General features: G+C 42.3%; 2 protein-coding genes across 5 annotated transcripts in view; both read left to right on the top strand.

Annotated features, from left to right (window-relative positions):
* Nucleotides 1–8080, top strand: part of ACPP (acid phosphatase, prostate) — a 97436-nt gene extending 89356 nt beyond the window's left edge. For both annotated transcript variants that reach the window (XM_030206490.1, XM_030206497.1), the window contains 2 exons: nucleotides 3071–3240; nucleotides 6880–8080. In XM_030206490.1, the coding sequence (XP_030062350.1) occupies nucleotides 3071–3240; nucleotides 6880–6995 (286 nt within the window). In that variant the 3' untranslated portion in view covers nucleotides 6996–8080. The remainder of the gene's footprint in view (nucleotides 1–3070; nucleotides 3241–6879) is intronic.
* Nucleotides 8081–18805: 10725 nt separating this feature from the next.
* DNAJC13 (DnaJ heat shock protein family (Hsp40) member C13) overlaps nucleotides 18806–26453 on the top strand; it is a 542758-nt gene continuing 535110 nt past the window's right edge. For 2 of the 3 annotated variants that reach the window (XM_030206535.1, XM_030206508.1), the window contains exons 1-2: nucleotides 18806–18979; nucleotides 19065–19123. The gene's annotated coding sequence lies outside the window, so the exon portion shown is untranslated. The remainder of the gene's footprint in view (nucleotides 18980–19064; nucleotides 19124–26453) is intronic. The other variant, XM_030206518.1, reaches the window with a different exon arrangement.

Below are 26453 nucleotides of genomic sequence, written 5' to 3' on the forward strand. Positions count from 1 at the left end.
TGAAGAGCCCTAACCTCTTTAGCTTTTCATCAGATGGGAGGAGTTCCATCCCTTTTATCATTTTGGTTGCTTTTTTAAACCTTTTCTAATGCCACTTGAGAATTGGACGCAATACTCAAGGTGAGGTAGCACAATGGAGTGATACAGAGGCATTATAATATTCTTGATCTTATTTTGCATCCCTTTCCTAATAATTCCTAGCATCCTGTTTGCTTGTTTGACCACTGCTGCATACTGGGCAGAAAATTTCAGCATATTGGGCCTTATTCTATAAAGGTTATACTCCTAAATTTATGCTCCTAAAATTTAGGCTCCTAAATTTATGAGCATGATTTATGCTCCTCAATTACAAGTATAATCAATGATCCAAAATAGATTTTGCTCATAATTTAGGATCATAAATTTAGGAGCATAAATAATGCACCTTATTTTATGAGTTTAACTAAAGCCCATTGTCTACAATGACACCTAGATCTTTTTCTTGACTGCTGACTCCTAAGGTGGACCCTAGCATCAGGTAACTATGATTTGGCTTATTCTTCCCAATATGCATCACTTTACATCAGTCCACATTAAATTTCATCTGCCATTTGGATGCCCAGTCTTCCAGTTTCCTAAGGTTTTCCTGCAATTTTTCACAATCTGCATGAGTTTTGACAATTTTGAAGGTTATCAATAGAAATCAAACAAAATAAAACATGGAAAAGAAAATAAGATGATACCTTTTTTATTGGACATAACTTAATACATTTCTTGATTAGCTTTCGAAGGTTGCCCTTCTTCGTCAGATCGGAAATAAGCAAATGTGGTAGCAGATAGTATATATAAGAGAAACATCAAAGCATTACTTTGACAGTCTGACAGAGTGGGAGGGTGGGGGTATGCATGGGGACATCAAAGCATTTCATTGATATTCTAACAGGATGGGTGTTGGTAGGTGATAGGAGGGTGATAAACAGAAATAAACAGAGAAATACAACTTTATGGTTTATAATGGGCTAGAAAACCCAGATCCTTATTAAGTCCTGTCTGTTGGATGTCAAATGGTTTGAATAATTTTGTGTCATCTGCAAATTTAATCACCTCACTCATCATTCCATTTTCCAGATCATTTATAAATATGTTAAATAGCACCAGTCCCAGTACAGATCCATACAGCATGCCACTATTCACTCTCCTCCATTGAGAAAAATGGCCATGTAACCCTACCCTTTGTTTTCTGTCCAATAACCAATTCCTAAGCCACAGAAGAACATTGCCTCCTATCCCATGACTTTTTAATTTTCTCAGGAATCTCTCATGATAAACTAAATCAACCAGCTCACCTTTATCTCTCCAATCTTATTCCATTCCCTCACTATACCTGTCTCTTACATATTGATCTTTCCCTTTCAGCTCTTTCCTCCCTTTTGTCTTTCTGTCCAGTCAAGTTTCATGCTTTCTCACCCTTTTCCTTCTTTTTAAATTTCAGCTATCAACTTTCCATCTCCTTCTCTCATATCCTAGCTCTCTCATTTCCCATCTCATGCCTTCCCCAGCCTCCTATTCCTTTCCATCTACTCCCCATTACCTCATTTCTGCCTCTGCACTCACTACCCCCCTCTCACTCATCTTCTTGCCACCCCACCCCCCTTGGCCTCTCCCACATGGTTCCACCATTTCCAGTGTATCCTTTCCCTCTCTTGTAGCTCAGCATCTCCCTTTCCCACATCACCCCACCCTCATAACCTGACATCTTCCTGTCCTACCTCTCTTCCCTCCCCCTGAGGGTCCATCATCTTTCCTCCTCCCCCCCCCCCCACCATAGTCCAACATTGCTCTCTTTCTTGCTCTTCTTCCTTCTCCCTCCCCTAGATCCAACATCTCGTTCTCTTTCCTTCTTCCCTCCTAACAAATGTTCAACATCTCTCCCTCCCTTCCACCTCCAACATTTCCTCTCTTCTATCCCCAGATCGAACATCTCTCTATCTCCCTGGCTGCTCTCCTATCCAGCATCTCTCCCTCCCTCCCCACCACTCCCGGGTCCAACATCTTTCTCTTTCTTCTCATCTGCCCTCCCATCCAGCATCTCTCCCTCCATCCTTTCCACCCACGGGTCCAACATCTCACCCTTTCCCCTTCCTTCCCTCCATCCCATTGTCCACCATCTCTCTCTTCCCTTCCCCTCTATTCCATAATATCTTCCTCCCCCCTCTGCCCAGTCTACCTTTAAACAGCTCCAGGGGCCCCTCATGGTCCAACATCTCTTCCTCTCCCCCCCTCCCCCCCACAGCCCCTCACCCTCCCAGTCTACCTTAACATGCATTTCTCTTCACATGGGGTTGCCAGGGTGGCAGCAATTCTGATATAGTACCTGCAGCTTCCCTGGAGCTTTCCCTGTGTTGCAATTCACCCAAATGGAAACAGGAAATTGGGTCGGGGGGGGGGGGGGCGGAATGTGACAGAGCGAAAGCTCCAGGGAGGCTGCAGGCAATGTGCCAGAACTGCTGCCACACCAGCAACCTTGTATGAAAAGAAATGCAAGTTAAGGTAGACCAGGAATGTGAGGGGCAGCAGGTGAGATATCGGACCAGGTGAAGGGGAAGAGCTATGAGACCATGGAGGCTCCCCAGAGCTGTGGAGTCCAGGCCTCCCCCCCCCCCCCCCCCCCCGCCCCCAACACCGATCCTGTGCACATACCTAAACACTTACGTTCTGATTTAGAAGTTCTATGCAAAATTATTCTCTAATTTTTATTATCTGCCAGTAGCCAGAGCAAAGTACCGTCATAGCATTGCCCTCATGTACTATAAATTTCCCTCAAATTAACTGAAAATACATTTTATTTTTCAAATGAAGGCTCATGGCATCAGACACCAACCTGGAGAGAAAAAGAGAACAAGAAAGAACAGCTGGATGATTAAAAAAAAAAATACCTGTTCAAATGTTTCCAACTCATTTAAAAAAGTAAACATACAACTACATGAGTAACCCATTTTCTATATTTCCATCCCCGAAGAAAAATCTGTTGCTAGCCTATGAAACCTTGGTTCACTCTAACCTGTTTCTTACTTTTTGTGGTATCTATCAGGCAATACAGCATAGAAATGTTCTACCGGAATGACTCATCGGAGAAGCCCTATGTACTCACTCTGCCAGGTTGTGCCTCTCCCTGTCCTCTGCAGAAGTTTACAGAACTCATTTCCCCAATTATAGTAGAAGACTGGGCTAAAGAATGTGGGATTATAAACAACAGTGAAGGTAATGTAAGATGCAATGTTTATAAAACGTATACATACCTCACCCTCCAGATTCTATATATGCTACTTCGAGTGGCGCATGTAAATTTGGGTGTGCACCCAATTTAGGCATGTGACTTAATTGAATAATAAGCTAATCAACGCTGCTAATTGGGCAACAATTGGCACTAATTGGTAATAATTAAAATTTAAGCACACATCTTTTTAGGCGTATTCTATAAAGAGGTGCGCATAAGTTCTAGTGTATGGACCCAAAAAGGGGGTTTGGCCAAGGGAGGAGCATGGGCAGGTCAGGTGTGTGAACTGACCAGATGACCACTGGAGAGAATCAGGGATCACCTCCCCTTACTCCCCCAGTGGTCACTAACCCCCTCCCACCCTCAAAAAACATCTTTAAAAATATTTTGTGCCAGCCTCTATGCCAGCCTCAAATGTCATACTGTCACGGTTGTGGCCGTGCCCTTACGTTCAGACCTACTGTTTCTCTGTATCTAGCTCTGTGACCTCTCCAGTCTGCTTCATTTCCTGTTGTTGTTCTTCCTGTTAGCCAAGCCTCGCTTTGGTCTCCCTGCTTCTGCTTCTTTTCCTACTTGTGACATCATCAGCCTACTCTTTTATAAGGACCCAGGGAGCTTTCCTACCTTGCCTTTGCAAGAGGTCTCTTAATCTTGTGTTACCTGTTTAGAGCATTTCCCTGCTAGGCTTGGTTCCTGAGAGGCTTGCATCTGAAGGTCTGTTCTGTGTTCTTCTGAGTCTTGTGTTTCAGTGCTTTGCTTTGTTTCTGTGTGTTTGCTTTTTGTACCTTGATCCTGAAAGCCTGGCTCTAGAGCCACACCCTGCCCTTGGTGTCTATATCTGTTTAACTCTACCCTTGGCTCCTGCTTTTAGCCTAGCCCTGCTTTTGACTCTTGCTGTAGTTAAGCTCTGTGTTTAAGCCAAGCTCTGTTCCTGTTTCCCCTGTTCTGTTTCCTGTGTGTGTAGTTCTTGTCTGTTAATTCTGAGAGTCTGTAGAAGCCAGCATTGTCCCTAATTACCTCACTGCTATGCAGCTGGGTCTGCTGCCTCTCAATCTGCCTGGCCTCTCTCTTTCCAGCTGTGGATGATGGTAAGCACATTGCTTCTTTGTTTGGTTGTCTTCCCTTAGTCTGCTTAATCCTTTGCCTGCCATGTTTTTTTCCTGGCACTTGAGCTCTGTTTCTGCCAAGTTCTGCTCCTGCTCTGTGTTTGAGCCAGGTTCTGCTCCTGCTCTATGTTTGACCTAGTTCTGTCCCAGTTCCCTGCTAAGCCAAGTCTCTTTCAGTATCCTGTTCCAACCAAGCCAAGTCCCTTTCAGTATCCTGCTCCAGCCAAGCCCGTTCCAGAATCCGGTTCCAGCCAAGTCAAGCCCATTCCAGAATCCTGTTCCAGCCAAGCCTGCTTGAGAATCCTGAATCCTATTTGAGAATCCTGAATCCTGTTCCAGCCAAGCCTGTTTGATAATCCTGAATCCTGTTTGAGAATCCTGAATCCTGTTCCAGCCAAGCCTGTTTGAGAATCCTGAATCTTGTTCCAGCCAAGCCTATTTGAGAATCCTGAATCCTGTCCCTGCCTTGTTTATTGTCTTGCTTCTGTTATTCTTCTTGCCTAGCTCCTACCCTGTCTTGCCCATCTAGTTGTGCTTTGTCTTGTCTCTATCACTCGAGTCCTGCCCAGATCCAGTCTTTGCCTTGTCCTGCCCTTTTCTGGACCCAGTTTTAATCTACTTCCGTGTTTTGCCTTGTCTTGCCTTGTCCTGTTTGGGTTCCAGTTCTGGCCCTTTGCCTTCTATTCCTTGCCTCATCTAGATCCAGTTCTTGTGTTGTCCATTGTGTTTTGTTACCTCTGTCCTGCCTTGTTGAGTCTGTTAGTTTATCCTAGTCCAGTCTGTTCTGATTCCTGCCTGTGCCAGCCCCAGTGATTTGTCTGCCAAAGCTCCGGTTTGGTCCAAGGGCTCACCATTCCTGACAATTGTGACACATACTCAGGTCCATCACAGCAGTATGCAGGTCCCTTGAGCAGTTTTAGTGGGTGCAGTACACTTCAGGCAGGCGGACACATGCCCATTCCCCCTACCTGTTTCACTTGTGGTGGTAAATGTGAGCCCTCCCAAACCCACCACAAGCCCACTGTACCCACATCTAGGTGCCACCGTTCACCCCTAAGGGCTATGGTAGTGGTATACAGTTGTGGGTAGTGGGTTTTTGGGATGTTTTGGGGGGGCTCAGCACACAAGGTAAGGGAGCTATGTACTTGGGAGCAATTTCTGATGTCCACTGCAGTGCCCCCTAGGGTGCCCGGTTGGTGTCCTGGCATGTCAGGGGGACTGGTGCACTAGAAATGCTGGCTCCTCCCACGACCAAAGGGCTTGCACTTGGTTGTTTCTGAGATGGGCGTCCTTGCTTTCCATTATCGCCGAAAATCAGAAACGACGAAGTCTAGGGATTACCATCTCTAAGGATGATCTAAATGTCAAGATTTGGGCGTCTCCAACCGTATTATCGAAAGTTGGACGTCCATCTTGTTTTGATAATACGGGTTTCCCCGCCCCTCCACCGGGACATTTTGCAAGGACATCCTCAGCAAAACTTGGGCGTCCCTTTCGATTATACCCCTCATAGTCAACCCATTCCCTTCTGAGATCGAAGCTTGACATCAATATCCTGGCTTTATAAAATCAGGATTTGGACGTCCATGCAATATGGACATCTAAATGCTGGTTTTCAGACGTCCAAACCAAGAAAGAGCTTCTAAAATAACCACCATAGGCTCATATGTTGCGTTTAAAAAACAGTTGTAACACGTGTGCAAGTGCCTTGATAGCCTAGACGTTTTGTTATAAAATTACTAAGATTCATTATGTGCCCCTTTTACCAAGCTGCAGCAAAAGGGGGCCTGCGCTGGTATTGTCGCATGTTTTTAATGTGCACCGAGGCCCCCTTTTACCGCAGCAGGTAAAAGGTAGGTCTTTCTTTTCTTCAGGAAATGGCCATATGGCAAGTGAAGCACAGCCATTTTGGGGGAGAACCCTTACCGCTACCCATTGAGGTAGTGGTAAGGGCTCCCGCGCTAACCCGGCAGCAACCAGGCAATGCATGGCACTGCCCGATTACTGCTGGGTACACACTGCCGCTACAAAAATAAAAATATTTTTGTAGCGTCGGATATGACAGCACACTGGGGGTGGGAACTACTGCCAAGCTGCTGCGGTAGCCTGGTTGTACTTCCTTTTTAGCGAGCAGTAAGCCCACGTAGGGCTTACTGCCACTTTGTAAAAGGGCCCCTATGTTTGGTTAAACATTATTGCCTCCCTCTCTGTCTCTCTCTTGTGCCTTTATGGAGTGGAGGAGTGGCCTAGTGGTTAGGGTGGTGGACTTTGGTCCTGGGGAACTGAGGAACTGAGTTTGATTCCCACTTCAGGCACAGGCAGCTCCTTGTGACTCTGGGCAAGTCACTTAACCCTCCATTGCCCCATGTAAGCCACATGGAGCCTGCCATGAGTGGGAAAGGGCAGGGTACAAATGTAACAAAAATAAATAAATAGTGATCTTTTAACTGAAGCACAAGCTTCTTTCTTTCAAGCGTATATAAACTGAATTCTAATTTACGTGTTTATTTTTTCTAGGAGTGATCAAAGGACTGGCTGTAACAGTTGGCTTTCTGGGCCTCGCTGTTATCATACTGCTGTCGCTCTTGTGCTATTTTGTGATCCAGACAAGGAGAACCTACCAAAATATCTAAGCTCACACATGCAGAAAGCAAGCATCATATGATTCGGAGCAACTGTATGGTCATTGTTGCATTTAACTTCTCTTCTGAAGACATGTTTGTGCAACCATATGCAAAAAGACAACGGAAGAACCATTTTCCATAGAAAATAGTCACAATCAAAAATGTGTCAAATTTCAGCACCACATACAATTGAAGCACTGTCAGCCAAATCAAAAAATGGAAACCAGAGTACACAAGAGTCTATGCAATATATATATTTATTAAATATCAGTAAAAGGGCAAAGCTTGTGGTCCACCAGCAGGGCTGTGCACTGCCACACTAAGGGGGTAATATTATAACTTGGTACCTCATCTTAGATGCCCCAGTGCTGCTCACTGAGTGCCAATTCTATAACAGCATCAAGGTGCCAAGATTCCAGTTTACAAGTTAGCATTGGTGCACCTTGTTTTAGGCATGCCCACCTAAACCAGCTCAATGGCAGTTGTAAACAGCCACACTGAAGTAAGCATGCATGTAACTGATAGTATTCTATAAGTTAACATGCATAAGTTGGAGACATGCCCATAGCCCACCCATGCTCCGCCCACATACACACCCCCTTGTAGTTATGCACGATAGCACTTAGGGACGATCTTATAGAATAGCCTTTAGTGCACTTGCGCACATGGTTGATAATTTTGGTGCCTCAGTGCACAGAAGTGGTGCTCAAGGGTAGGCAACAAGTTATAGAATTGCCTTTTAAAGACTCAGGTTTGATTCCCGAGCCTGCCTTTCAATTTTGGGGGGCAATGTCTCCAAATAGATTATTGCCTGAGGCTAGTAGTTCTATGGCTACAGTGTTCATAGCTTTACGTGGGAACAGAGTTCCAGCCATTGCACAATGGTGACACCAACTAGCTAGGACAATGGAGCAGGCATACTGGGTTCCAAAGGGAGCCTTGTTCTGTATCTCCTGGCCAATAGCTGGGCTAGGTAAATTTATAAAAATAGAAACATACCATTAGTTGAGAATTAAGGCATTGTTGCTCAGTAGAGGCTGGTACTGAATGAGCTAAAAGCCCTGGCTAAAAAAAAAATAGGAAACAAAAACACAGTAAAACAAGAGAGAATGAGAACATAAAAAACAACTCACGGAGGTAGAGGTAAAGTGTGAACCCCCATGAGCATACTAAAATGACATCTTCAGAGTAGGGGAGTAGCCTAGTGGTTAAATCACTGGGCTGAAAATCAAGGAAGCCTGATTCAAAACTGCTACTCCTTTTGCTCATGGGCAAGTCACTTAACCCTAATGTAACAAAGAGAGAGAACCAAGTACAAAAAAAGACCAAGCACAAAAAAACAGCACAAAGGGCCTTTAAAAACAAAAGGGAACACAATTTTTTTCATTTAAAAAATCCTTTAATAGTGAATTTTGATTGAAGAAAGACCCGACACGGGCCGTGTTTCGGTGCTACCGCACCTGCATCAGGAGTCACACCAATGACAAAGGAGGATTCAATAGACCAATTTCAAAAGGCTGATGCTTTCCAAAATTCTGTGTGATATAGTCCCTTTGAATGAAATGTAGTGCAAAGCTCACACAGCAGTAGCTCATTTATGCTACTGCTGTGTGAGCTTTGCACTACATTTCATTCGGAGGGAATATATCACACAGAATTTTGGAAAGCATCAGCCTTTTGAAATTGGTCTATTGAATCCTCCTTTGTCATTGGTGTGACCCCTGGTGCAGGTGCGGTGGCACCGAAACACGGCCCGTGTCGGGTCTTTCTTCAATCAAAATTCACTATTAAAGGATTTTTTAAATGAAAAAATTGTGTTCCCTTTTGTTTTTAAAGGCCCTTTGTGCTGTTTTTTTTTGAGCCAAGTCACTTAACCCTCCATTACCTCATGTACAAACTTAGATTGTGAGCCCTCTGGGGACAGCGACATACCTAGTGCATCTGAATGTAACTCAGCTTGAACTGCTACTGAAAAAGATGTGAGCCAAATCCAAATAAATAATTTCTAAAGAGCTTTTTCTGTGGAAAATAAAAAGGTCAATATTCAGCAGGATGGTCTCTGCATGAAGATAAGTGGATTACTCATAGGTAGAGAGATAGAGTGGGCTGTAGCCTGACCAACCTTGACCAGCACCCTGGGTGTCCTGTAGTTTTGCTATAGGAGATGGAGCCAGGTCAAGCAGTGCCAGCAGTAACATTGCCAGTGGCCACCACATCTCTCCCTTTTCCCATGAGCTACGAATCCAGGCATATTATTCCAACAGCAGCAGTGGGAGCACTTTGAGCCACTTCCTCCCCAACATATGGGCTGCAGTATTGCACTAATACACTTTGCACTGTATGATTATAAGAGTGACACTCCAATCCATAAGTAGGGGAAGAGGAGTCAGTTTAAAGAGCTAGTACTGCTGCTGCTGTTATATTAGGATGCATGGATTGGTAGCAAGTGGGAAATGAGAGGGATCTGGGTGTCGTCGTCAATAATACACTGAAACCTTCTGCTCAGTGTGCTGCTGCGGCTAGGAAAGCGAATAGAATGTTGGGTATTATTAGGAAAGGTATGGAAAACAGGTGCGAGGATGTTATGATGCCATTATATCGCTCCATGGTGCGACCAAACCTTGAGTATTGTGTCCAATTCTGGTCGCCGCATCTCACGAAAGATATAGTGGAATTGGAAAAGGTGCAGCGAAGGGCGACTAAAATGATAGCTGGGATGGGACAACTTCCCTATGAAGAAAGACTAAGGAGGCTAGGGCTATACAGCTTGGAGAAGAGACGGCTGAGGGAAGACATGATAGAGGTATATAAAATAATGAGTGGAGTGGAACAGGTGGATGTGAAGCGTCTGTTCACGCTTTCCAAAAATACTAGGACTAGGGGGCATGCAATGAAACTACAGTGTAGTAAATTTAAAACAAATCGGAGAAAAGTTTTCTTCACCCAACGCGTAATTAAACTCTGGAATTCGTTGCCGGAGAATGTGGTGAAGGCGGTTAGCTTGGCAGAGTTTAAAAAAGGGTTAGACGGTTTCCTAAAGGACAAGTCGATACACCGCTACTAAATGGATTTGGGAAAAATCCACAATTCCAGGAATAACATGTATAGAATGTTTGTACATTTGGAAAGCTTGCCAGGTGCCCTTGGCCTAGATTGGCCGCTGTCGTGGACAGGATGCTGGGCTCGATGGACCCTTGGTCTTTTCCCAGTGTGGCATTACTTATGTACTTATAATCGCTGACAGATGTATTGGCAATGAGGCAATATTTAAGGTCAGTGAGCTGCCACAGGATTTATAGGCTATGTACAGAGCCAGCTCAAGAAGTTAGGGCTTTCTCAGCCAACTTTTGCTTTGCACCCACATCTTTGGGACAATCTTATGACAAAAGCCACAAAGTGGAAGAGTGGCCTAGTGGTTAGTGCAGTGGCCTGAGAACCCAGGGAGTTGTGATCAATTCCCATTGCAGTTCTTTGTGACTCTGGGCAAGTCACTTAACCCTCCATTGCCCCAGGTACAAAATAATAAGCATCTGTTTATAATATGTAAACCACTTTGATTGTAACCACAGAAAAGCAGTATATCAAGTCCCATCCCTTCCTGTCCCTTCCTCAAATAGGGTAAATTTACAGCCAGTGTGGTTACCAGCTTAAGTTAAATGCCAACATTGGTGCCTAATTTAATTCATAGATTTAGCATTGTGAGAGGGTTGCGGTGGCGGCGGGGGGGGGGGGGGGTCGGCAACACCGCGCGGCCGAGAAGAGGACTTCAGCTGGCGGGGGTTGGGGTCCCCCGCCAGCAAAGGTACGCGGCGGGAGAGGATTGGTGGCGGGAAGGAGGGGTCGAGAGGGTTGCGGCGCCGGGGGGGGGGGGGCTAAAATGTGCCCTCTCATCTCGGGCTCTGGACTCCCCTCCCGTCCAAGTCTGGCTACTCCCCTGTCTGGAAGTAAGCAACAGGGAGTTACTTTCCTCATTACAATCTGCCAAGCACTTTCAAATAATCCATACAGTCCACTGTTGGAAACAGAATGCTGAACTTGAGGGAGCATTGATCTGACCCAGTGTTGCACTTCTTAAAGACAGCAGACCATGATCAAAATTGGATTTTAGAGGGCAATTTTATAACAAGGCACCTGGAAGAAGCTAAATCTATAAAGGAACTTAAGCACCTAACTTTCCTTTAGATAACACTAACCTAACTGGTTATATATGCACTTAACATTTAAACACGAGTGCTTATGCCAGCCATAGAGCTGGTGTAAGAGTTAGTATTTATATGCTGTAATCAAAAAAAGACTAACAAGCAGGAAACAGACCCGTGTCTAAATCTGTAGTAAATGCATGCCTTGATATAGCGATTTTTTTGCGAAACTGAGGCCTCAGTCGGTGTGTTTGGAACCCATGACACTTCTTCATCTATACCTGCATGCTTAAAAGTTAAGTTCAACTTGTTATTATTAGTTCTTTTGATATGGATCCCCTCCTTTTTTGATTTTGTGGATTCTTTTAGTATCCTTTACCTTTTGAAACACAAGGGTTTTTCTGTCTGTGATGAGAACCCCCTCCGATGTTAGAAGAGCACTATGGCTCTCAATGTGAAGCCTTATATATATATAGGCTGGAGGTTGGGGAATTCTGAGGCTTTTCCCTTTTTGCATTTTCAAATTTAGAACAGATACACTCCACAGAATCTTTAGTGGGATAGATTCAAGTACTTTTTTCTGTGCCACAGCTATTTTGAGAGCTTTTTTCTTTTTTTGATTGTTTAGTAGTATTGCTGTCTTTCGTGGTATAGTACTTATATGCTGGACATATGTGTGTAAATTATACTAGTCTATAAATTGATGTGCACCTGAGTCCCAGGCATGATCCATCTATGTGTATGTTCTCCTTGCAAATACCTGCTATGTTAAGCAGGTACTTGTTGAATTGCAATTAGGCAGAATTTTGGCATTTACGCTTGTATGTATGCACATACATGCATAAATGCTATTATTCTAAACACTTATATGAGTAATGAGTGTGTAGCTGTTAGTGCCTGTGTTATAGAATTCCCCCTTTGGTGCTCGCATTGATGTTGTGTGAAGAATAAGGGACTGTCCTATCCAGGGTAGGCCACTAGATGGCGCTGTTCATAGAAATGGGTGAAAATGTCCAGGAGGAGTCACTAGAGGGATCCTGTAGGGAAATGTACAGGTGGAGGTTGCTAGGACCAAGGAGAGTCCTGGGCTGGAAACAGGGGTAGGTGGCTATGGGCTGGGTCCTGCCTGGAATTAGGGGGAAGAGCCTAAAGGGGTGGAGAAGCTAATTAACCACCTTATACCTGCCTGTGTGGTGAAAGAAAAGCGAGGAGCTGGAGACCTGGCAGCTTGAGGAAGAAGATCCCCTTGAAGGTACTGGCTGAACTCTGTGGACTTTTGAAGCTCTCTGCTGAAAAGGTGACAGCTGCACTACCCTCTGAGACAGAAAAGTAAATGTTTTTGTTTGGGTGTTTGAACTGTGAAAGTTTAAGGAACTGCTTTAAATGTTTGAATTGAAGAAGAAATGTTTAAGTTAAAGAAGGAATAAGTCATGAAGATTATGTTAAATGCCAACTAATAAAACCTTCAGTTATAAGAAGCCTTGTGTTGGTGAACATTTGTGAAAGGGGAAGAGAAGGCAGAGAACTCCCCTGTGTTTGAGGCTGAGTCCTGGCAAATCACCAAGGAGTGTAGAGCCCCACCGTGACTGTGTGTGAAAGAAGCTAAGCAGGGTCAGCCCTGGCCAGGTCCTGGAAGGGTGACCAGCTCAAAGTTGCATAGCTATATTGTAACACCCCAGGAGTACTCATGTGCTGAAGGCTGTCTTGTGGCTCCTGTCCAGCCTCACTCACTCTCAGCCAGGGCTCACTAGTGCTTTGCTCCCGAGAAAGGCTCAGAGACTAGCCTCCTATATGGCCGCCTATAAACTCAGTCTCAATGTTTGGACTTCCCCTTTAACTCAGGGTGACTACCTCATTTACCACCAGTTCGTGGACATGCCTCCCTGCTGTATCCTCTGGTAACAGGTCACTTTTCTGATACCCCTGATGGCCCCCTGTCACCCTTCTTGGGAATATAACCCCGGTTTCTCAGCTTTCATCAATATGCAAATTCACTCTACACCAGATGCAAATCCACTTTATTAGCACCCTGCTCCAGTCTTGTGGGGAATAACTTCTTTCCAGCATATCATTCAACTTCCAGTAATACACAGTTCCATTACTACCAAAACGCATGCCAGGTAAGTACCTTCTTGGTTTTTAGAGGAATCCTTCTCTCTCCACTTCCAGGGGATCTTCTCCAGCAGGCTTCCAGGTCCCCATCTCCTCTCTCCTTCTGTCTTCTTGGAGGGTGGCTAATTATCCTCCCCACCTCTTTAGGCCCCTCCCCCTGGTTCCAGAAAGGTCCAGGCCTAGAACTATCTCCTACTTTCCCTCACCTACTCTGAGAGCTCCCCCTGGTGGCCTCTTCAGGGAAAGGCAGGTCATATACCATGAGCACCCCCTAGCTGTCCCTTCAGGTCATTACTTGGACCTACCCCTTTGGCTCCCTCTAGGGACCAGATCAGGGCATTTTCCAGACTTTTCCTAGGACAGTGCCCTCTGGCGGCCTCCTCAGGGTAGGGCAGTCCTGTGCTTATCACAATATTGAACCTCATGTAATAACTTTCAAAAATGTTCATGGGTTAATACTCACTGTTGTGAAATTTAGCTATAGGATGCAAATGAGCTCCTTGCTCCTCACATCTTGTAGCTAAATTTTGCAGTTATTTTTCATATATTGCCACGACTGGGAACTCCATGTATTCCTGGCTGTGGTTGCATGTTGACAATCTTACAAAAATAAGGCCCATCTTGTGCAATAGTGGTGGGATAGTGGCTTATGCAACCTTCCCTCCCCAGTTCCACTGTGGGGCATAAATAAAAATATATAATGTTTAATGTTTAATTGGTACTTGATATACCACCTTTTCTAAGAAGGTCAAAAACGTTTACAATTACAATGACAATAATAAGAATATAGCACGAAGAGGCTCTTTGAAGCATTGTGAAACATAAATATAGCTCTTAAGCTATAGTTAAATTTTATATCAGAATGGGTTCACAAAGTCTTTTTCACATGCTCATTTTTGCAAAACCCCTTATTAATAAGCTCCTTTGCATGAGTGTGCACCATAGCTTATCATTAATGAGAAACTCTTAAACTTTGTACAAAACAGAAATTGGGTGAAAGTTTACCATTGCAAAGTGTACTTTATGTGAATAATAGCACAATCCTTCTAATTCTATAAAAGTTGTCAAAAATTGCATGCGTAAATTTGGGCACATGCCCAATTTGCATGTGAAATTTAATTAAATAACAAGCTAATTAGCTCCAATAATGAGCTTTTTAACAAGCAATTATTGCCACTAATTAGATTTCATTGGAACTCATGCATGTAAATTTCTATACCTAAATTTTATGCATGAGTTTAAAAAAGGGGCGCAGAAATGGGTCATGGGCAGAACAGGGGCGTTCCTAGCATTGTTATGGAATATGGGGGATATGCGCCAATTTAGGCATGTACATTTGGTGTAAATGGCCACGTCTAAGTGCGGCTTATATAATAGAACCTTTTTTTGGTGCCATTTATAGAATTCACCCCAATACGACTGAAACTTGGGGTTTTTTTTTCTGTTTCCAGGCTTTTTAATAGAAATCTTAAGAGTGGACTAACACGGCTACCACACTCTTCCAGGCTTTTTAAAAAATTTTATTTGCTATTTTTCATGCAGAGCATATTTTTAAAAAGTCACTTAGAACTTTAGTACATGAGCAATGATATAGCATCAGTAGTACATACTGGTGCATATACATTATCAACTTGAAAGCATCTAGCAACAGAACATTTTATAGTGCATCACCAACTTAAGCAGTCAACCTACCTCCTGTACATGAGGGCTATTGACAGCAAAACCAGTTACCTAGTATTGTCCTCATTTGATATGCACTCCTGCTAATCTCATGTAGATTGGCAGGACACTAGTTGTTTTGTACTGGTCCTGAAACAAGTTTCCAGTTATTTGTAGGATACGTCTTTACCAAACAAATCTGAGATTAATAAGATGCTGGGAGAGAAGGCTACATTTTTTTTGTGTAAATCATCTTTATTGAGGTTTTTGTAGCATAAGAAAAACGTACAGAGCCGAATTATAAGCATTACTAACTAGTTATGTTTGCATATAATAAAGAATCATACGGTTCAAACATGAAGCATAAACTATAGAACAAATGGGTAGATGCAAGAAAGATGCATTATGGTACATCGGTAATTGTTGAATGATTGGATAAATAATTATCTAGCTTAAGCCATTTACGCTTACAAGCTGGAGAAATAAACTTCAGAGAAATATCTTCGTATTCCACCATAAAAAAATGGAATTGTCTTTCCAATGTTGTACCTTTAATTTTAATGCTACAGAGATAAGGAAATCAAACAAAGAGGCCCCTTCATCAGAGAGAGAATGTGACACTACAAGAGATTTACAAACAATGGGGTCAGTTTACGAAGCAACGCTAGTGGCTGTCAATGCGCTACTGCCGACATGGCCCATTTAAAGCGAATGGGCCATGTCGACACTAGAGCATGGGCAGCTGCTAGTGCTGCTTAGTAAACTGGAGTGAATGTGTTTAGGTTTCAACTTTTTTACTGATGGTAGAACATAACAAACAGATACTTTTCCCAAAAGGAGAAAGGAAAATGATACAGCATTAGAAAATACAGTATCATTCTGCATCAACCAATTTTAACATTAAACTCCCCCTACCCTTGAGAACCCTCCCCCCTACACCCCTTCACCCCTCTCTATCCCCCTTCTTTCCAAGCCCCCCCTTCCCCTTTGTCCCCCTGGACCTGAGCTCTGATAGTCCAGGTGGGACTACCCCCCCCCCCCACCCATGGAGCCCACTACTATGCAGAGAACACAAAGGGAGACCTGCCCGATCTCCTGGGGATTATAACAAGTTGAGGGGTGTGCCGCGTCCATGAGGGCTCAATCCATTTATGTACGGGTTCCAAGTTTGCATAAACTTTTGCTTCCTTTTCAAGGATCCCCTTGCCTCTCTGGCTTCCCACATCACCAACACATGTATCTGATTTCTCCATTGCCAATAGGCTGGTTGGAGGGAATGTGTTTAAAAGTTAAGAGTTCTGAAAACTTTACAATTTCTTGAATTTTGGTCCAAATATCAAGCCAGAGGGCATTTACATTATTATATTTAAATAGCATATGTTTAAGTGACCATTTTTGCTTGGAACAGGACCAGTACATATGTATCAGTAGAAGAGAGTTTCTTTTAAAAGGTCTGATTGGGGTCCAGTGAGCTCTATGTTGAAGGAAGAACAGAGATTGGGTGATGGAGGGAGAGAGAGGGTCTGGGGCCAAATAGCCAGAAAAGAGATCATTGTTTGTCGGACAATAGTTCACCAGTATCAGCTTCCCAAGCTCTCTGTGAAGCGATACAAAATTGTTTAGAGTAAGTTTGGTGAATCTTGTAAAATAGCGATGTGGAGTAAATGCCAGTATGGTGAGAATCAAGAAGAGATTGAAAGGGAAGAGAAGGAAGTAAAACTTTAACATTGAAGTTAATGTGTTGTAAGGCTCTACGCAATCTGAACCAGTTAAAAAACTGAGAGTCAGGGAGGGAAAAATCTTGTTACAAATGTGTAAACGACTTAAACTCTCCATTAGATATTAATTGAGAAAGGAGCCATCAATTATTTCTATTATGCCAGTGGGGCCAATCAAAGGATTTATTATCAATGTTAATTAAAGGATTATTCCAAATTGGCATATCATAAAGAACATTTGAATTATTAGGGAGATAAAATTTTAATTCTTTAATATTATCAATAGTAGCAGAAATAACTAATAAGGGAGTAACTTTTTTAAGTGCAATCATCTCAGAGAGTAGGTGCAGTGGCGTAGCCAGACCTGACATTTTGGGTGGGCCCAGAGCTAATATGGGTGGGCACTATGTATATAGGTATGAGTAGTGTTTCTTGGGATACTACAAAATAATGCCCTAGAATGCACTTGATCATGAATTTCTAAGTAGTCTGCCCAGCAGCTGCTCTGTATCAATATAAGTAAAGCACACCAGCTTGGGAATTTATAATCATAGAAACTGAAAACACTCAACAATTCCCACAACACTCCACTACTCAGGACTGACTGACTGACACATAAAAAACTCACTCACATAAAGTGGAGGAAAAAGCCTCAGTTATGCCGCTCAGCCTGTACTGGTGTTTTTCTGATTTTTTTTTCAAGCATATACTTGAATGTTATGTTGAAATTCTAAAATAAAACTAAAAAAAAAGAAAAGAAAAGAAATCCAACGCTGTCAAAGAAAGGGCTTTGATGGAAATCTAAGCAAACAACACGTGACAATTATCAAATTGTGGACTGAGACTACTATTGTATGAATGGGTTAGCCAAGTGAATCACAAACCTGGCCCTGGAGGCACCCCAAGCAGTCAGATTTTCAGGATATCCACAATGAATATCCATGTGAGATATTTGCATGCACTGCCTCTACTGCATGCAGATCTCTCTCATTATTTATTCATTGTGGATTTCCTGAAAACCTGACTGCCTGGAGTGCCTCCAGGGCCAGATCTGGGAACCACTGGGTTAGTCAAACTACCATCAGAGGCAGACATGGTCATATAATTAACATTATAACTGTGTTCGCATTTGGACAATAACAGAAAATACTGCTATCAAATCATATTAGGGTGCTTGAAGTCGACTTGGTTAACTTGCTGAATATCAAACAGCTAATAGTTTAAAGGCTAGATTTTGTTTGCTGAACTCATGCTGACTAATTTCCCCTCCACCAGATTTGTTCCTCCTTGATAAAAAAAAAAAAGCTAAGAAATGATTTTATTCAGGTCTTACAACAAGGACATCCCATCAAGCTATGCATCACCATTTGGAAAACATAAATGCCATTCAGCTCCAACTCTTCATTATTCCCAGGACACACACATCTATATATATTATTTGATATCTCTTTTATAAATAGTAGTGCATTTGTATAATATACTGCTGTATTCCACAAAACAAAGGAGCAAGTTACCACAAACCATCGTTCTCTTTTGATCTAGGCACAGTAAAAAAAAAAAAAAAGAGAGATTTTAAATGCTCCCAGGTTTCAACCTAATTCATGTTTAATGTGGGATATAAATGTCATTAATAAGCAAATAAATAAATAAATAGAAACTCTAAATGTTGAGCACCTGATTCTCATAATATGATGTGTGTTTTAGTGACCCTTTACCAGGAGAAAAAAAAAGTCTGCACGAAGACAATACGTGCTAGGGAGACCCTATAACCAGCCCCTCCAAATGACACACTGATTATGATTTATAAGAAATGACTACTCTACCTATGAAAAGTTATTCCGTTATTATACTTCCTCTGTGTACATCCGTATGCTGCACAAGCCGGCATGTTTAAAAATATAAGTGAGAATTAAATAAAAATGCTACCAAAAATTAAGAACGACAACGAGGGTGCAGCTGCTCAGCTCACAGGTTTGCTTCCTTGCTTGCTTTGTTTTGAGTGTACTAGATGACGACTGAGCACGGTGAATGGGAAACAGGGACTTCCCAAATTGGCTTCAACGTTTTGACGTCATCCCGACTCCTGTTCCTTGGGCAGGGTTACCCTGCCTAAGCCCCACCCATTCACCCAGGTCAGTCAGCTCAGCTGACTAAACTCCTGACTCGCGGCGGCTTCGGAGAGGGTATCGGGCGCAGGCGCGCTGTTGTCGCTCCGTCTGAGGAAAGATGGCGGCCTCCAGCGCCAGCTTTTGAGGAACTGAAGGAGGGAGAAACGTGCGAGAGACAGCGTGTAAGCTCCAGTTCCGGGGAGGTGGTGGGCTACCCCTATCACCCGCCTCCTCGCTCCCGGCCACCACCGCTTGCGGTAATTGAGCTATTTTCAGTATTGCCTCTACTCCCTCCCCCCCCCCCCCCGCTTTTCTTCTTATCACCGTTCTCCCCTCCCCCAGGAAGGGAGTAGTAGGACGGGAAAAGCAAAGAGAGCGGGAGAGGCGGCCGCTCGGCTCAGGTAAACAAATATACACGCTCTCTTATCTTTTTCTCTTAGGGGTTCAGCGAGATCCCTCTGCCGGCTGGACTGATGCTTTTTTTCCCGGCAATGTTGTTTTCCCAGATGTTCTTCAGTTCGGGGATAGTAGGAGAGGGAGGTGAAACGTTATCATGGTTTCTTATCCAGTGCGGCTCTTATTAGCTTGGTTCCTGGGTCGGTTTGTGCCATGTTTCAGCTCTTTTTCTTTATCTCTAGGTAGTGCTGTTGCTTCTCGCTCCGTTGCACCACCTATGGAGGTTGAAGACTGTCCTCCCTCCCTCACCGTTATTCGTTTGAATAGCTGTCACTTCTTAGCGAGTGCAGAAAGTTGTTGTTGGCCCTTAACTTTCCTGCCGTCTTTATCGGGCTTGGTCTTCCAGGAGCCCGATTTCTTGTTGACATTGGAATCTGGAACGCTGGGTGCAAAAGAGGGTGTTGCTGACGCTTATAGAAATAGTTAAAACCCAGGAACATTGGGAAAGTTTCAGCTTCATTAAGTAAAAGCTCTCTGAAAAACTGGGGCGTGGAAAGCAGAGAGGCAAGCTAGCCGTTTGACAGATTAGTTAAACCAATGACATCCCATACTGTGAGAACTTACTTTGTGAAAAAAAAAAAAATCAAATTTTGATTTGTTTTAGAATCATGTTTTTCTTATGATCTGAAAATTGGGTTGTGAATGACTAAAGATGGAAAAAATTAGTGTGGTTGTGTGTTAGGCCCATGAACAGGAAAAGCCATAATTTGACAGGGGAAGAGCTGTATCTCAGAACTGACCTCAATAGTTTGCAAGTTTGAAGTAAACGAGAAAGTTGTTGCTCCGGTTTGAAGTCACCAGCTTTATTTTATCTTTTGCTGGAGTAGACAATAACTTTGAAATAGTGACACTAAAAGGTTATTTTTGGATTTGGATATAGTAGTAACTTGAACCAGCAAATAGAAGAGCATTCAGACTTTTAAAATGAAGGATTTGAGCCATTCTTTTCTGCATGGATTGGTAAATATTCAAAAGCACTTACCTGGGTAGCATCACCTGCAGTCTAGATAAGTGCTGCTGACTGAGATATTCAGAGGCATTATGGGGTCTGTTTCATAGTAGCCAGCTCTGTGGGTGCTGAGCTTCTTCATTGTGTCCTTGGAGGGGTAATTTGTTTTGTTTGCCACCCCCTGTCATTTTGAAATGTTGGCACCTATGATCAATTCTATAAAGTCTGCCAAGTTTTAGGTGCATAAATGAAGCACACGGAGTGCAAATTCTATAACTGCAGCTGGGCACCTAGATTCTGTTTTAGAGTTCTAGTGTGAGTTGACATTTACGTTCTGTTAGGCTTGCCCACTTATGTGAATAGGTGTAAATGCATGTGCATAAATGTAACAATTTAATGTGTAAATGCAAATATTCTACATGACAACCATTTCCACATTCTCACGCACCTTCCCCCGTTTACATGCTATGTGACTTGTGCACGCTTACAGTATAGAATAACACAGCACAACACTTATACATGTGAACGTAATGTTCATGTGTAAAAATGCTAGTGTCCTGTAATCTTAATGTGCAAATGGTGCTTACATCTAGGTATATGTGGCTAGGCCTTCAGTGAGACGATTCAGAAGCACTCTGCTCTATGTGGATAATGCCAGGGTAGTCCTGGAACTTATTCGGATAGTGGCAATATTGAGTCTGCTATCCAGATAACATCACAGATCAGTTATCTACATGGTAGACTGAATATTGCCATTATTCAGATGTTCTCATGCTATCTTATGTGGCTATTTAACTCTGATCATTATCTGGATATTTTTTGCCTGCTGCAGTCAGTGTTTAAAACAATTGCTGACTGCAGCAGCTGAATATTGACCCCTTAGTGGTGTGAAGTTCTTTGAAAAATTAAAGGAAGTATTTATTAAGCACTTTTCCCATACACACAAAATGGGAAATAATCTTCAGCAGATAGGGACCATTTGTCTCAGATTGTTGTTATTTTGAGATACTACTAACGTTTAGGGCCTCTTTTACCAAACCGCGCTAGTGATTCTCTTGCGGCAGTGCCAAGGAAGCCCGTTGAAAGTGAATGAGCTTTGTCTGCATTGCAGCACTAGGAATCGCTAGCGTGGTTTAGTAAAAGGTACTCTTAGTTACTATTGAGGAGTCTTAAGAATATTTTAGTTAGCATATATACAGTACATTTTCAAGTCAGTCATATCTCATGCTCTTCGTCCCATTCTAATGTCTGTAGATAAAGGCCTTCTTTAAATATGCTGCTTTCAGACTGACCTAGTGTTTGTATGCTGGGATACAGAGGTGGTACTGGCACAGGAGGAGGGTGTTGAGGGGGAGGGTCTTTTGCTCTGCTTAAGCCAGTGGTTCCCAGCCTGGTCCTGGAGGCACCCCAGCCAGTCAGGTTTTCAGGATACTCACAATGAATATTCATGAGAGAAATTTGCATGCACTGTCTCCACTGCATGCTAGTCTATCTCATGAATATTCATTGTGAATACCCTGAAAACCTGACTGGCTGGGGTGCCTCCAGGACCAGGTTTGGGAACCACTGGCTTAAGCTGTTTTTTTACTGATGTGAATGTTTTTTTTTTTTTTTTTAAGTTCTGATATGCCAGTATAGATAAGGTTTTGAATAAGTATGCTACTTTCTTTGATCTTGGCAATCATTTCTCATTGATTCTACTCCCTTAGTGTAATAATTTCCTATGTTTTTCAAGCTTTCATTTTTTACCGTTTTCTTTAAATGTGAGCTAATAAGCCTACTTTTGTTATTGCTTTGCACATTTTGCAAAGACAAATGGTTGAAATTGACATTCTGCTATTTTGTCTTATTGGGTCAGTTTAATATCAAACTTTCCTCCTCAATAACCACACTGCCTGGACTGCAACAGAGTGGTAGTAAGTATGAGACTAGTGTTTCCTTTCTGATAGTCTGCTATTCTGCTTCCTGCATACCTTTGCCTCTGCTTGTCACGCTCTATCTCTTTGTGCCAGACAGTGTGGGTACTCCCCATACTTCTTGTCAGTCATGAGAGCAGTGTGAGTAAGTCTGTGTAGAATCAAGAGTTGACAGTCCAGTGTTGCTGTGACTTGCTATGCTTTGTTCTTCATCTTCCCTCCTCTTCCTCCTCCTCTCTCAAAAAAAGCCAATTTGATATGAGTTGGAGCGGAGTTTGTGATAGGGAGTTTCAAAAACACAGCTTTAGATAGCTTAAAATTAGGGTGAAAAATTATTATTAAACAATGAAGGATCCTAAACTTGTGTACAAATATAGAAAATGTTTACAATGTTATTTTGCATACTTTCTAGCAGACATGGGCAGACTTATTCCCAGTGTGTTCAGCAAATGTTGGAGAGCTTGTATTGATGATGGATGTGCTCAATAACATAGTCCTGATGATCAGATTGTAGTGAACATGAGAGATTGGATGTCATGTGGCATTTAGTTGGTTTGGTCCAACTTCATGGAATTTATTACAGCAAGAGTTGAAAAAGGAAGCAAATTTTCATTTCTAGAAAGAAGCTTTAAGGCCTGATGGAGTGGGCTAGTCTTAAGCAGGTGTGACAGGGGTAGATGCACAGGGCTCTGCTTTCCTAGGGGCCCCACACTTAACTGAATTAGCTTTGTAACTGATGGCTGACCAAAAGTTAAAATAAATGCCAAGTTACCCAGTTCCAGGCTGTAGATTTTGAGACGGTCCTGGATTTGACCATCCTGTTCTGGTGCATTGTGGGACTTGTACTGCTTTCAATGGGCAGGAACAGGCACTATAAAACCCACAGTGCTTTGGGATATGTTTAAAACCAGGAGTGTCCCAAAATCTCCAGCTTGAAACTGGCAACTTGGCATCTCTGTTAAAGCTTCCTTTCCATCTCTGTCTCCTTATATCCATTCCCCCTTGGTAATTATGAGCCTCGGCACATGCTCTATACTCTGCCCACCACACTGCCTGCCAGCCTTTATGTCTCCTCCCTCTCACGCCCCTTGCCCTTTGGTTTTGCACTCCATGGAGGGATAATGCTGTTTTATTGCCTTTTCAGCTTCCCATCCCTGACACCTCATTTGAAATGTTGGGGCAACAATACAGGTCAACGCAGGGCAGTGCAGTTGCTGAGGCAGGCCCTGAGAGAAGGCATAGGTGGAAAATTAGGTTCTTGAGTTAGATAACTCTAATGGGGGATAGGGCATAGAAGAGGGGCCCTGGGTTATCACTTTTAATCTGCAGTTGTTATAATGGATAATTTAATGTTACTTTTTATTGTACTCCTTCACTGAAGCTTAATTATATCTGACTTTATACAAATATAAATTAAAACAATTCATTCAGCCTGTATTGACAGAAAAGTCTCAGACATCGTATTTCCATATGTATACTTGGGAGTTGTCTCCTGTTCCTTTCTGTCCCCCATTCTCTATTCCTTTAGAGATTTTCTGTACCTTTGTAGTCCATGGTGTGTTCAGTATGTAATTGGAAATGCATATTGGATGCCCTTTTCTTTGAGGTGTGTCTTTTTTGGTACATCCTGTTGACTTTTTTCACGTTTTTTTTCTTTATTATACTTGGCACAGTAAGGATTAGACTCTATATATCACGCCTAAAATTGGTGCCAAAATGAAGTTTGATTTAATTTAGGTGTATTTATAGAATAGGCCTACATTTCTGTATGGTTTATAGAATGCACTGGTCCACACTACTAAATTTAGTTGTAGTCCATTACAACCTGTTGTAAATCCTGATGCCTAAATTGGGTGCGGAGTGGGCGTATTCTATAACAGCGCACATAGTCTTTAGATATGCCCCCTTGCCAACTATGTGACCTAGAATTTACACACACCACGTTACAGAATACGCTTAGCAAGTAGTGAGTGTAAATTCTAATTAATGCCTATTAGTGCTGATAATTGGTTGTTATCCAGTTAGCGCTGATTAGCTTGTTAACCAGTTAGCTTAAATGCGCATTGTTATGGAATATGCTTCGATTTCCACGTGAAAAACTCGGCATGCTATATAGAATCTTTGGGAATGTGTTCTATATTTCTTTATTATACCTGGCATAATACATTCTCAGGTTTAAAAAACAAACAAAAAACCTTTGGCTTAAGAACAGTTGTTTTATGTAACTCAGGGTTGTTCAACCTCAGTCCTCAAGAGCCACAATCCAGTCATGTTTTCAGGATTTCTCCAGTGAAATATACCTGAGATCTATACCTCTATTCAGGAAATCTAGACTGCCCAACTTGACATTTCGTACTTTAGATTGTAAGCTCCTTCGAGCAGGGACTGTCCTTCTTTGTTAACTGTACAGCGCTGCGTAACCCTAGTAGCGCTCTAGAAATGTTAAGTAGTAGTAGTATTTGCATGCATTACCTCCATTGTATTCAAATAGATCTCATGCATATTCATTGGGGAAATCCTGAAAACCCATCTTGAGGAGGGCCGAGGGTGAACTCCCCTGATCTAACTAGTATAGCAGCCTTCAAGTATGGTCTTTCTATTTGACTTGTCAAAGAATAACGCTAGTGGTGGCAAGTATTTCAAGAAAAGGGTGGTTGTAGGGGATGGATAGACATAGGGGGGAAATTTCAAAATTATCGATATTTTCATCATTGCTAAAAATCTGCATTCTTGGATACCTCTGCAAATTGTCTGTCTTCATTATGTTTCATTTTTAATGTTTAAAGACTTATGGGCTGTTCTGTCTTGTGCCTGGAAAATATGCACATTTGGAAATGGAAAATGTGTTCTACAGATGCAATTTATTTACGCAACTCAGGATATATATAGACATCACATTGTTTTTTTTTCCTCAATGCAGTCACTTGTATATCTAAATCATACTTCTTGTTAGTATCCAGAATTTATCCAGCTAATCCTTCTTTTGTTTTGTTTTGATCTGATGGAGTGCTGACTCCTAAAAGCTAGTCAAGAAACATAATAATAGCCTTTTATATTTCTACATATGCTCATTTTTTGGGGGGTAACTTATTTGATAAGTGACTACTTTGAAGGCTTGCTTGCTTTAATCTAGTGATATGCACTTGTGGCCCAGTGTTCAACAATGTATGTAATATGTCCACAAGCTTTGCATTTTTGATTACTATACTGATAAGTATAAAAGTTTGAAAATTTGCACCAAAATTTGCACCAAGATTAGTGCTTCAAACTACATAAAACTGCTGGGTGTTGCTTTCCATATTTATGATTTTCCTTTACAGTAGCATAGTACCTCAGTTATGTTTTGTTTTTAAAGAGAGAGGTTTAATGTCTGTGAGGGAAGGTGAAAGAAACTGTATGTATTATGGGTTTCATGTTGCAGTGTATTGTCGTAGCAATACCGATGACTCAATATGGCAAAACTGAAACTTAAGAGAAGAGGAAGGAAACTTGTTTTTTATTTGAACTTGAGAAAGTTGGAAAATCCATGTATTCTATGTAAAAATGACTTCTCTGGAATCCTGAAGAATGTCAGGATAGGCCACATTTCTCTGCTCTCCCACCATCTCTGTTTTGATGGCCAAGTACCATGCAAAATGTTTGTATAATAATCAAACAGCTTAGGGGAGTCATGAGCTGAGAGAACAGTACACTAGCACAGCTTTTAGGATCCCAGAAAAAAAATTAATTTAACATTTTCAACCTTTTTGAATTTATAAAGCATTTTTTTTTTAGCGTAGATGCTTAATCCATGTTCCTTAGAATCTTGCTTTTGTAAATTTGAGATGAAGCTGTTGAAGCCCAGGACAGTCCTCTGCCACCTGGCCATAGGGAGAGAATAAAAACCTGCTGTAGCACGGGCAGATCTCTGATATTAAGACTGCAGGCATACGGGAAACTGTTACAGCCTGGGGTAGCAATGCTGTAGAGCATTAATCCAGATCAGAGGCAACATAATCGGAAAGAAGCAGAAAAAGTAGAGGGAGATGAGAAAGGAAGTTGCAGAGAAGCTTGAAATTGTATTTGTTTTTAAGCATAAAGAATGGCTTAAGTAAGAATGGAAAGAAAAGTAAATGTTGGCTGGTGGCTATGATTATCTTGTGTGTGTGATTTGGGCCTGTTTAGTAAAGCACAGTTGAACATTTATTATGTGAATCAGCATGCAGTAAATCACGGCATGGTCAACATTTTACCATGCATTGATTTTGTGTGGTAACCACAACAGCAGTGTTGGCAAAGGGATGGAGAATAGACTGTGCTTACACTTAGTCCATGGTAAGTTACCGAGTGCCATTATTGCTGCAGAAAGCATGAGTGAATTGGGTCTTTTACTAAGGTGCGCTAGCGTTTTTAACGAGCGCTAAACGCTAG

Source organism: Microcaecilia unicolor, chromosome 1, assembly GCF_901765095.1.
Source record: "Microcaecilia unicolor chromosome 1, aMicUni1.1, whole genome shotgun sequence".
NCBI classification, from domain to species: domain Eukaryota; kingdom Metazoa; phylum Chordata; class Amphibia; order Gymnophiona; family Siphonopidae; genus Microcaecilia; species Microcaecilia unicolor.